Source organism: Malania oleifera, chromosome 8 (genome assembly GCF_029873635.1).
Source record: "Malania oleifera isolate guangnan ecotype guangnan chromosome 8, ASM2987363v1, whole genome shotgun sequence".
Classification (NCBI taxonomy): Eukaryota; Viridiplantae; Streptophyta; class Magnoliopsida; order Santalales; family Ximeniaceae; genus Malania; species Malania oleifera.
This window is the reverse complement of record NC_080424.1, coordinates 100075724-100088311: the sequence shown is the minus strand read 5'-3', so window position 1 is coordinate 100088311 and position 12588 is coordinate 100075724. Positions and strand designations below refer to the sequence as shown.

At 38.6% G+C, this 12588-nt stretch overlaps 2 protein-coding genes and 1 non-coding gene across 3 annotated transcripts in view; 2 read left to right on the top strand and 1 right to left on the bottom strand.

Annotated features, from left to right (window-relative positions):
• Nucleotides 1-1344: 1344 nt before the first annotated feature.
• Nucleotides 1345-5068, bottom strand: LOC131162929 (probable LRR receptor-like serine/threonine-protein kinase At4g36180). The gene has a single exon (XM_058119550.1). It carries the CDS (start codon nt 5013-5015, stop codon nt 1506-1508), a length of 3510 nt encoding a protein of 1169 aa, XP_057975533.1. The 5' UTR covers nt 5016-5068; the 3' UTR covers nt 1345-1505.
• Nucleotides 5069-9402: 4334 nt separating this feature from the next.
• Nucleotides 9403-9475, top strand: TRNAE-CUC (transfer RNA glutamic acid (anticodon CUC)). The gene has a single exon. It is a non-coding gene; the product is annotated as a tRNA-Glu (tRNA).
• A 1-nt stretch (nt 9476) lies between these two features.
• The window catches only part of LOC131163125 (protein ACCUMULATION AND REPLICATION OF CHLOROPLASTS 6, chloroplastic), a 44394-nt gene continuing 41282 nt past the window's right edge, over nt 9477-12588 (top strand). Inside the window, exons 1-3 of the mRNA XM_058119866.1 lie at nt 9477-10019; nt 10117-10347; nt 10750-10974. Of these exons, the coding sequence (XP_057975849.1) occupies nt 9720-10019; nt 10117-10347; nt 10750-10974 (756 nt within the window). The 5' untranslated portion in view covers nt 9477-9719. The remainder of the gene's footprint in view (nt 10020-10116; nt 10348-10749; nt 10975-12588) is intronic.

Genomic DNA, 12588 nt, shown 5'->3' with positions numbered 1-12588 from the left:
CAATGTGGGCCTAATAATTGATGTGTTTAATCAATAAGGGTGGGTAAGGGAGGTACCACTTGTCTACCTAAAATTTTTGGGAGATCCCTTTTATTTTTCTTTTTCAAACCTTTAGATCTTGTTAGCAACTTTGATATTGTATTTGGTAGGAGTGACAAAATGGGTTGACAGGTCGAATTTGAGCAGGTAACAAATGGGTGGAGGTTAAACAGATTCAAGTTTGGATTGTCTCGTTTATTAACATATGACTAATTTATAAACCCAAACTCAGACGTTTAATAAATAGATATTCGTTAAGTACCTGCTTAAAAATATAATTTATTTATTTTAAATTTTTCTTTAATATTTCATTAAAATTGACTTATTTTTTAAATAAGAAAATATCTTAAAAGTGGACGGCCCAAAGGCTAAAGAACCCAAAAGCAAAAAAAAAAAAAAAATGTAAATGGGTCATTCACAACACAAGCTTGCCTAACCCATTTATTAAATAGGTTGGCTTTAGGTTGACTTATTTATAAACGAGTCGCCTTATTTCAAATCCAAACTCGATCTAAATAGACGAACATTTTGACTTGTATTGTCACCCCTAACTCTAAAGAGCATAAATTTCGAACTTTAAATTTAGATTTGAGTGGATTTGGATAAATTTCAATACAATTTTATATTATATCTTATCTAAATCTAATACAATTTAAGATCTCTCCAAATATAAGAGAAAATATTGTAAGGAGAAAAAATATATACAATATCTTTTCTTGTTTAGCCACAAAGGAAGATGAAAAAATAAAATAAAATGTATAATGAATAAATGGACAAAATTTTTAATTTATATGTTATTGGTATTTTTATTTCTAAAAGGTAATCATATTTAATGTAGTTTTCAATTCAAAATAATATTTGAAATAAAGATGAAGTCCAAAATATATTTTTATTGAATATGAATATTCCAATTTCTAAAAATATATTGACAACCTTTTTATTATTTTAAAAAATTAATTAAATGTCATAATTCAATTTAAGAAGTTGCATTCCTTTCTTTACAATCTCTATTATGAATTAAAAAGACAAATGTATTCTCATTTAACATATTTGTGTTTCTTAAGAATCTCTAATATTAATTAAGAAAAAAAAGTTAGCTTTAATTCAACATTATTAGTTCTAAAATGTACTCAGAGTGATAAATAATCTTTTAATATAATTACAATATTTACAAATTATTTATACACAGGTAATTTGATAAAATTATTATAATTTTAAAATTTTAAAGTCTCTTTATAACTCTTTCTTATATGTTTGAAAATAATAAGTTTGAAACAGTAATTAAAAAAAGGGAAAAAATTAAGGTTAAAATGAACCAAAGAGATTTTAAATTAATTAATAATGGAAAAAATGCAAAACAGAAGAGCACATAAAAAGGAAGAAAATGTGGTCAATGACTTCTATGGAGAAGAAGTAATGGCGACACTCTAAAAAAAAAAAAAAAAAGGTTCAAATTAATAATTTCTTCACACCGGAGAAGGGAGAGACGTAGGGTCGGCCGACGACGGAATGTCCGGCCCAATTCGGCAGCCTTCAAGCATAAAGACGACGTCCGCCATCGACGGCCGATCAAGAGGATCAGGCGCCGTACAGAGCAATCCCACTTTGATCCCCAGCAAAAATTCTTCCCACTCCGATGACTCCGGATCCAATTCCAGCAATCCCGGCTCGAGAAGCTCAGACACTTGACCTCTCTCCAACTGTCTCTTCACCCACTTCACGATATCTTCATCTTGGGTAAACATCACCGGCTTCTTCCCCGTCAGTATCTCCAATAACACAATTCCGAAACTGTAAACATCCGCTTCCTTCGTCGCCTGCCCCGTTAATGTAGCTTCCGGGGACACGTACCCGAGAGACCCAACTGGGGTAGACGATGAGGAAGCCTCCGCCGGCGTCGCCGGCGTCAGGCGACCCAGTCCGAAATCGGAGAGATGGGCTTCGAAATCGGCGTCGAAGAGCACGTTTTGGGGCTTAACGTCGCCATGAATCACTGAGGCGGAATGGAGGAAGGCCAACCCGCGAGCGATACCGAGGGCAATTAAGTGGCGCATTGGCCAATTCAGGACATGGCCGTCCTGATGAGAGGCCTCCTGGAGAAGAGTTGCGAGGTTTCCGTTGGGCATGTAGTCGTAGACAAGGAGCCTGATATCCGGCGGCCCGGCGTAGTAGCCGCGGAGGACGGTGAGGTTCCGGTGCTTTACTCTGCCAAGGGATTCTGCTTCTTTCCTGAAAACGCCCTCGTCTGTGGATCCGTCAGGGAGGCGGCGGATTGAGAGCACCATTCCGTCTGGGTAAGTGGCTTTGAACACGAGTCCGTATTTCCCTCTGCTCAGGACATTTTCCTCGTCGAATTGTCTCGTGGCTTCGAGTGTCTCTGCGTATGTGATTTTGTTGTTGAACATTACGAGCTTTGGGGGGCCTCCGTTCTCGCTGCTTCCGCGGCCGGAGCTTGCGCGGCCGGGGCTGCGCTTCTTCTCCCCGGCTGCTGCCGCGGCAGCTCCACTTCGGAGTCTCTTGCGCCACCAGCGGAGGAGGCCGAGGACGTAGCCGCAGAAACAGAGCACGAGAAGGCAAGCTCCGCCCGCTGTTACACATATTAGCACAATGAGTCTCACCCTCCTCTTCGTAGTGACATTTCTGCATTCCTTACCTAATGGTTTCCCGCACAGGTTCGGATTCATCGCGAACACAGAAGGATCATTGAACTGCGAAGCCAGCATTTTTGGAATTTCGCCTTCCAGGTTATTCTGCGATAGATTCAAGTACTTTAACACGGGATTAATCGAAAGGTTCGCCGGAATTGCTCCGGTTAATCTGTTTGATGATAGATCCAGCACTGTGAGGTTTGATAGTTTTGAGATTGAGTCTGGTATGAGGCCTGAAAGGTGATTAGCATCCAACAACAGAGAACTCAAAGAAGATAATTTGTGGATGTCCTCTGGAACTTCTCCTCCCAAACTATTCTGACCCAAATCAAGCATTTTCAAATGAGAGAGTCGAGAGAGAGCACCGGGCAATGCACCCGTTAAATGGTTCGACCGGAGTTCAAGTACTTCTAGAGCAGAGCAGTTGCCAAGCTCTGCCGGAATCTTTCCAGAGATACGATTACGGGACAGCGACAAAGCAACCAGAGACCTTAGAAATCCGTACGTCGTCGGGATCTCACCGGAGAAAGCATTGGACGTCAGATTTAGATACTTCAAGCCCAGTAAACTGCTAAAACCTTCGGGAACTTCCCCACTTAACTCGTTCTCTTCCAGAGCAACAACTTGCAGATTCGGCAACCCAAAGAGTTCAATCGGCACCTCTCCGGAGAGTTTTTGATGACTCAAATCCAGAACCGTGAGTTTCATCAAGCTCCCAGTACTCGTTGGAATCCTTCCTGAAAACCCACAGCCGCTCAAGTTCAGAACAAGCAACCCCTTCAAGTTCCCGATACCGTAGGGAACCCCACCGAAGAACTTGTTGTAGCTAAGAATCAAAGTGCTCAAGTTGCTCAGTTTCATCAACTCTTCCGGCACATTCCCCGTTAAGTTGTTACCGCCGAGATTCAAAGCTTCCAACTCTGAAAGGTTTCCATAGCTCGCCGGAATCGAACCAGAAAACCCATTTCTGCCTAACGATAACATCTTTAACCCTCTTAGTTCCCCCAAAAACGCCGGAATCTGACCCGTAAATCGATTTCCTTCGAGATCCAGAACCTGCAACGAACTACATTTTTGAATACCGGCAGGCACTTCACCGTAAAGCGAATTATTGGCCACCCTGAGCTCCTTCAATGTCAATGAATTGCCTATTCCGGCCGGTAATGTACCCGAGAAGAAGTTGCCGGAAAAATCCAGCGCTCTAAGCGTAGACACATTAATCAACCAAGATGGAAATACTCCATTCATGTGATTCTGTTGCAGGTCCAAAATCTCCAAAGCCCCAAAACGCGGGGAAGCATTTTGCGGCTCAGCGATGCTCGTGAAAGCATTAAACCCCATTTGGATGACTCTCAGCGACGGCGAATTGACAGAGACGTTGCAGAACAGAGAAGTGGGGACCGTACCGGACAGTTGGTTACGCGACAACGAAAGCACTTGCAGCTTTGGAATCTCTCCGATGGTCGCCGGCACAAAACCTTTGAGCGCATTGTTTTCGGCGCTAAAATGCACCAGAGAGGAACAGTTCGCCACTGCCGAAGGCAGAGTCCCGTACAGAAAGTTCGAGTCCAGCCACAGATACTGCAGCCGCTGAAGCCCCCCAATGCTCGCCGGGACCTCGCCGGAAAACTTATTGAACGACAGGTTAATGAGCTCAAGCTGAGCCGATAAGTTCGCCGGTACTTCGCCGGAAAAGGCGTTGGAGGACAGGTCGAGGTACCGGAGGCTCCTCGGAAGGAGGCCGGAGACTCCCCCGGAGAGAAAATTATTCGCGACGCTGAGCACCTGGAGATTGCTGAGATTTGCCATCGCCGGTGGTATCGCGCCGGAGAATGAGTTGTTCTGCAGATAAACAGCGCGTAACAGAGCGCACTGAGAAAGGGAAGCAGGAATAGAGCCGTTGAAGAAGTTGGAGCGGAGGCTCAACCTGCGCAGCTCGCGCAAGTCAGCAATGCGCTCAGTGAGTCGGCCGGCGAGGTTGAGACGCGGCAGGCGGAGCTCGCGAACACGGCCGCCGTAACAGAGGACGCCGCGCCAGTCGCAGGGCGCGAGGGGCGTGGACGAGTCCCAGCCGTCTAACGCGCCGAGCGGATCGTGCAGGTCCCGCTTGAAGGAGAGCAACGCTTCCGCTTCCACTTCCCCGACCGTCTCGGAGCGGAGTTGCGCGGCGGCAGCGACGACCGCCACCGCCGCGAGGAAGAGAAAAATAGCCGTTGCCATGGGAGAGAGAGTGGGCAAACTAAACGTTATGAGGAGTGATGGTGGGTGGGGGGAGCGTAGCTGGGTTGGGGGAGCTGCAGAGATCGCCTGGAAAGCGGGTGTCGCCATATGCTGCGCCACAACACAGGTGGGTTCTGTTCCCTCTTCCCCAAAAAGGCCTCTGCTCCTTTTTACCCTTGTTTAACAAAATAATTAAAAAGGGGTACGTTGGGATTTTCTTTGCTTTTATTTTTTATCTTTTGGGTTTTTGTTTTTAAAAGTCCAAAATCCAAATGGTTAAAATCATGGGGTGTCGTGAAATCATATGATAGGGAATTTGATGGGGGTGGTGTCACGTAGTGTGATGATCTAACCAGAAAAAAATGAAATGCACAGTTTTTGGAAGTTCCATGAAATTAACATTTGAAGGTCTCGTGCATGCATGAATGAAATGAAAATTCCATGCATGCATCTCTCTCTCTCTCTCTCTCTCTCTCTCTCTCTCTCTCTCCTCTCTCTCTCTCTGCATGGACCACAGGCAAGCACTGCGGCAGCACACAGCTTGAAGAAGGTGTTAATGAGAAAGAAGTCACACCGGATGGATGAAGCACTTTAAAGCTAAGCATATGAAAAGAGAGCATATATTATTATTGCACAGCACACTTCCCTGTTCAACCCCACCCCCCTTTGACCCCTCCCCTCCCCTCCCTTACAATTTTGCCACCCATTAATAAAATGGGTTGCTTTTCCTTTTGGGTGATTAAACTGCATCCCCATTTATTGTATCTGTTTCAATTCCGGTTGGTTTCATTCTATATATTTTAGCTTAACGGATTGCAGATAATTATTTATGATTTGTTTGATAGGTAAGAACGAAATCACGAAAATAGAAATTGTTAATTGGAGGAATGAAAATATTATTATTTTTATTATTTTAATAATCATCCATCCATTAACGCACTTCTTGTAATTCATTAGGGTAAATTCTTGAGGGGAAATCAAATCTGTGAGTTTGAGGTCACAAAGTCACAAGTCACCCTTACTACTTGAGCCACTCGATTGGGGCGGAAGAATGAAAATATTGTTGTCCATGTATTTATTTATAAGTTTGTTGTATGTTTGACGGTACTAATTTGTCTTTATTTTATTTTTAATTTGTTTGAAAAAGTCGTGGATTTAGAATTGTATTGAATTTGAATAAAATGTAGTATAAAATTGTATTAAAATTTGTCCAAATCTACATAAATCAAATTTTAAAGTCTAAAATTTATACTCACAAATACTAATTATAGGATATTTTATTCTATTATGACTTTTAATACTAAGTTGGAAACTTAATCATTGTCATTACGGAGATGATGTCTTGGATCTCGATTATATTAAGCCTTAGCTACAAATTGGAGGTGGCTATCTCTAATTTTTCCTTTTTCCTTTTCATTACTTGCATGATTTGAATTTTAGATAGTTAATATAAAGGTTTTAAATTTTAATGATCTAAATGTCTCCTAAGAGAGTAATCTAGATGTAATGATGAGGGCATTTTTTTTTTATTTAGTCTCGATTAAAATTTTAATTGATTCCAATTTTTTGTGTAATTTTTAGGTCAATTTCATTTCATCCTTGAGTATGGAATATGACCGTTTCTATAACATGTAAGTTTGGCTAAACTCAGTCTCAACCTATTTCTCCTAAGGGTATATTTTGATCTTATTAGTCTGCTTCCACTAATAAGTTTGACCTAAAGGGTTACAAACTAAAGAGTCCGTACATGCTAAGACAAAACACTCCAAAAGCATTACTCATGCAGAAGTGTCACGACAATACCATCATCTACTTAAAAACAATAATTTGTTCGAATCCCAACCTCCACATTGATTACTGAGGAACTGACTTAAATATGTTTTTAATTAACTAATTCAAAAATTGTTCAAAGAAGTTGTTAATACATTCAACGAAGGTAAGATTATAGTGTAAGCATAATTTTTTATCAAATAACACTTAAAAGTTCGATTTTATTTCTAAAAACAGTCACCCTTATTGCTCATAATTCTATTTATAAATTTCTCTATATGATACATCAATAGAAAATTTCATTTTTCTGTTGAATCGAATTGAATGGAATCAAATCTTCAAATTTTGCATTGGATCTTACTTGAATTTCCTAAAAAAATGAATCTGATTTAGGTCTTTAGGTAAGTTGGATTTAGAACTGGATTTGGGCCTGAAAAGGGCCTACTTGGATTCTTGCTATAGATTCTATAAAAAGAAAATTAAAAAAAAAAACAAGAAGGGCCAAAAGCAGGGGAAATAAAAAAGGGACCCTGCTCTGTTTGTCCTCCTGTGGAATTGGGGCGACTGCCGTTTCGCTGCACACATAAAATAGAAGGACTGGCATTTTGTGGCAGCGTAAAATGCGTAAATAAAAACAGATGACCTTCTTTGTAAAGGTTGTTTGTCCGTGTGCTGGGCCACATAGGCCCTAGATTGGGCCGATATGGGCCGTCACATGCTGGCCCCCTAATTCTCCGGCTGTCCTCTAAAATTAGGACTTGGGCTCCCGTGGGCCATTACTCGGGGCATGTGCGTCGCACGCCAACTAGCGGAATTGAAATCCAATAAAAATTCATTAATTATAACCAAATTGGAACGGAACTATTTAAAACGAGTCAATTGACTAATTTCAACTTTTATTCAATGGATATCTATTTTCCTTTAACAACTAATATCAAAATTTTATAAATAATCTCATATTCCATTAGTTATTAGACATTTTGTTCGGATAATATAAGTCAAACTAGTTAAGGCTTAATCCTACACTTATAATTGGATGAATCTTTAGATCTGTTTCACCCTAAATTCATAATTTTAAAAATAAAAAAAATTATAATTTTGTAATTAATTATTAAAATTTAATAATTTATCAAATTATAATTTTTAAAACAATTTGACCTAATATGTGAAATAAATTGTTCATCGGGTGATAAAAAAAAAAACAAATTAGGGATGGAAATGACAAATTATCTGTCATTTATCACAAATTATCAAATAAAAAACTATCATAAATCCATCACTTAATTGAACCAAATATGAATTGTAATTTCCTCGTCTAATAATTCGTCTAATTCATCATGGATTAGTTGACCCGTCCACTTTGTCGAGTTTAAGGAATACTCTAATAAACTCGTCTTCTCCTATATTTTTGTAAAGTATGCATAAATTGAGGTTGTAAACATTTAATGAACATTTTTATATTTGTGAAAATTTTAAAATTAAGCGGCTTAGTTGTGAAACATTTCTTAATTATTTTATTTTACACATTTTCAAAAAAAATTTAAAAAATTATATTAAAAAAAGTAAGAGACAAAGAATATGCTTAAATGTATATTTTTTTTTCATTTTTATTCTCTACTTCAAAATAATCATAAAAATAACTTATTTTTTTATTTTTCAAAATTTCCATATGGTAATGTTAAGAATCATGGATTAAGATACTTGAATTTAAATTTATATTGATTTAAAAATAATATTATACATAATCCATATAAATTATATTTTAATATATGAATTTCATGCATTATTGTACAAAATATGAGTTAAAAATCTATAAAAAAAATAATGAAAAATATTTTCAATTTTTTTATATTTTTTTTAAAAATTTAAATATATGACAAAAGATATTCATTTCCTTCGAAGTTTGACAGCAAGGATATAGACCTCTCACGAGACTTTTAAAATTCTATTGATCTCTCGTAAGATTTCATAAATGTCGCAAATTTCTATTGAGATTTGTCAAAAAGATATAAACCTCATATCAAAAGACTTATCTTTTTATAAAATATATGAAATTTATTTTTTTTTTTTACGAACTTTAAAAGATGTTTTTGAAATTTTTTAAAAATCTCAAGCAAGATCTTAGAATTTTTGAGATCTTGGGGGAAGTCAATGACTTTTTACAAAGTTTCAAGAGAGGTTAGTGTCTTTCACCATAAAAATTAAAGTGATATTTTGTAATTTATTTGAAAAATTACGAAATAAAAAGTAAAACTATTTAATAAGCATGTCAAAAGAGTTTATTGTTGCTTGTTTATTTCATATAAATGTCAAATTAATAAGAAAATCAATTAACTTTTTTTTTTCTTAAAGTTTAAATAAAAAATACACATTAGTTTTTACAATTAAATAAACTAGAGAATTGAGAAACATTTAAAATTTTAGTAAGCATAGTAAGGTTGGTGCCTTTTTACTAACCTAAAGTAAATGTTAATATTTTTTATTTTTATTTTAGGATTGTAGAAATTAGTTTCAAGTAAAATGTCCTATAAGGCTGTATTTGGGATTTTGAATAAATTTGAATTTGGATAAATTTTAATAATTTTTTTTATTAACCTTATTAAAATCTAATATAAATTATTATTCAAATATAAAATAAAATTATAATGGATTATATTAACAAATATTGTAAAATCTGATGCTTTTATTATAGGTTAATTAATTAAAGTAGTCCACAAAAAATCAATCCGTTGTAGTCTAGGTGGTTAGGATACTCGGCTCTCACCCGAGAGACCCGGGTTCAAGTCCCGGCAACGGAAGATTGTTAGGCTTTTCAAACTTTTCAAAAGATTTTCTATTTTATTCTATTATTTTAATTTTCCAAATTTTAGGGCCGTTCCCGAAGTTGTGTTCAGCAGCAAGCACTGGAGGACAGTCGACATCTGAACAGTCTTCTATCTGTAGAATTTGAGAAGGAAAATGAGGGATGAGCTGCAGCAAGGACAGGGAAGAGGAAGCTGGAGGAGATACTGAGTGCTGAGATGTTTTAGCAGACAGACATCAATGGAAGCCCTTATACACTTGGGCATTGGTCTCCCCACATTACCCTTCAACAACAATCCAACAAGAAAGCCGTCCAAGCCCAGCCCCCGCGGCAGTCGCACCACCTGCTCCGCCAGCAAATGGGCCGATCGCCTTCTCGCCGACTTCCATTTCCTTCCCACCACCACCGCATCCGACGGCTCGGATGACCCCCACCATCGCCCTTCTTCCTCAACCACCACCGCCACTCTCACACCTCTCCCGCCTCCCCCTCTCGCGCCTCCTGATCGCCACGTCTCCATGCCCATCGACTTCTACCAGGTTCGTCTTCCCCCCCCCCCCTCTCTCTCTCTCACTCACTCTCTCTCTCTCTCTCTCTCACACGCACACACACACATTGTTTTTGTTTGGTCCATAGGTTTTAGGCGCCGAAAGCCACTTCCTCGGAGACGGCATTAGAAGAGCATACGAGGCTAGGGTTTCGAAACCACCTCAGTACGGCTACACCCAAGAAGCCTTAATTAGCAGGCGACAGATTCTTCAAGCGGCCTGCGAGACCTTAGCAAACCCTAGGTCAAGAAGAGAATACAATGGAGGACTGGCCGAGGACGGACATGAAACCATACTCACTGATGTTCCCTGGGACAAGGTATGTTTTGTGTTCGTTTACATGTCTTGTTCCTTAAGGCTCAGTTTGGAACCTGAAAAACTTGAAAAAAGGAAAGGAAAAGCGAATATGGAGGAATCTACTTTTCTTGTTTGATTTCCAAGGAAGATGAGAAATTTTTTTTTTTTTTATTTGCACGTATTTTTCTTTATTTCAATCATAATTGAATAAATTTTCACTCCTAATGGATCTTAAGATACATAGAGCAAATGCAATGACAAAATTGATTTGCTTCTCATCTTCTTTCACGCAATTTTTTGATCTCAACGGGACCTAAATGTTTTCTGCAATCAGTGATAGAAAAGAAAGAATGGGAATTGCATGCTTATCGAGAGGCTGAGAGCTCTTCTGAGGGTTTATTTAGTTCATGAGTATATATGTTAGGTGCCTGGAGCTTTGTGTGTCTTGCAAGAAGCTGGAGAGACCGAGGCAGTTCTTCAAATTGGAGAGAGTTTGCTTAGAGAAAGGCTTCCGAAGTCATTCAAGCAAGATGTTGTTTTGGCAATGGCATTGGCTTATGTGGACATATCTAGGGATGTAATGGCATTGTCTCCGCCTGATTTTATTATTGGCTGTGAGGTGCTGGAGAGGGCTTTAAAGCTGTTGCAGGTAAGACTCTCAAACAACTTGCACTCTTTCTTGGCTTGAATAAGTTTCCTTGAATTGGTTAGAGAAAATCTTCACATCACCTGTAATTTTGCTGCTGCTGTAACTTTATGTTTTATACCCAGTTCTATCTTCCACTAGACACCATATTAGAACCATTGGAATTTTATCCTTAAATGTTGAAAGCTTAAACCTTATCTCAATTATGTAGTTAACTTTTCTTTCTCTCTCTCTCTCTCTCTCTCTCTCTCTCTCTCTCTCTCTCTCTCTTTATTTCAGTTGTATTTTTCTTCATTTTTCACATATTTTATTTTGTTTTTAATTATTTGTGTGTAGAGAAGATGAAATCAGCTGCCATGACTTGAAATTGTGATTGACCAAATTTTTGGTTGATGATTAGGCACAGCTTCTTTTTCTTCTTCTTCTTATTTTTTGGGTGCAAACATGCACTTAGATAAATTTGTATGTGTGTGCGCGCATGGAAAAAGCATCCGTATGTATGGCTGTGTCTTCATTTTTTTTTGGATCGGTAAAGGTAAAGTATATTACTCAAAATATTATGTACAAGTATACTGGGCAATGGGCATCCCCAGGATTCCAATGAAAGGGAAAAGTCCTGATACAATCTAACCTGGGCTTACCCAGGGGCAACCAGCCATTTCGACTATCATATTACTCTCAAAAAAATAAATCTCCAACATAGGAGTAGATCATCCAACTCCATATCTCAGCTCCTCAATGTATGGAAATTTCTCATAAACAGTTAAATAAACATGCATCTGAATATGTTTGATGATAACATCAATCGGTGTATTCTTCCCTTCAAATTTCCTCATGTTTCTGAAATGCCAAATCCCATAAACAGTAGAGGCCAGGTAGGCTCTCTTTGATATAGTTTGGAATCTGGATCCTCTAACTTCCTTATGAAGCCATTTCAATGTTGCTTTCAACGATGTCATGGAACGTTTCCATCCAAGCCAATCCCTTAGGTTGTTCCAAACTTTTGAATTGACCTTGCATTTGAAAAATTAGTGATCCACTGTCTCCAATTCAACATTTCACAGGGGGCAGTGCTTGTCCTTTGCATCTCCTGAGACCTTGTCACTAGTTGGCAACTTGTTTTTTGCACCCAGCCAAAGAATGAATGAGTGCTTAGGAGTACATCCCATCTTCCAAACCAAAGCATGCCAGGGTCTTATGATTCCCTTGACTCTCCAAAATTGATATGCATCCAAACAAGAAAACTGATCACCTGAGGACCACCTTCTGAGTTGTTGTTCAGCACCCCCACTGCCTCCACATTGCTGCATCAGTAAATTTTTTACCTCCACCACCTTCTTGAATAAGGGAGAGTCTTCATGCCTTATCGAAGCTTCTCAAACACTTTCCCCTTTGAGAAATATCTGATTAATCCATTTGAACCATAGGGTGTCTTTTTTCATATGAATGTTCCATAGTGTTTTTGTAAGCTAAGCTCTGTTCCATGTTTTTAGATCAAACACTCCCAATCCACTTTCTTCCTTTGGTAAGCATACCTCTTTCCATGCCACCAGTGGCTTTGATCTACCACCCCATAAGAAGACCCTGCACAATTTAACCACATGATTCAGGACAGCC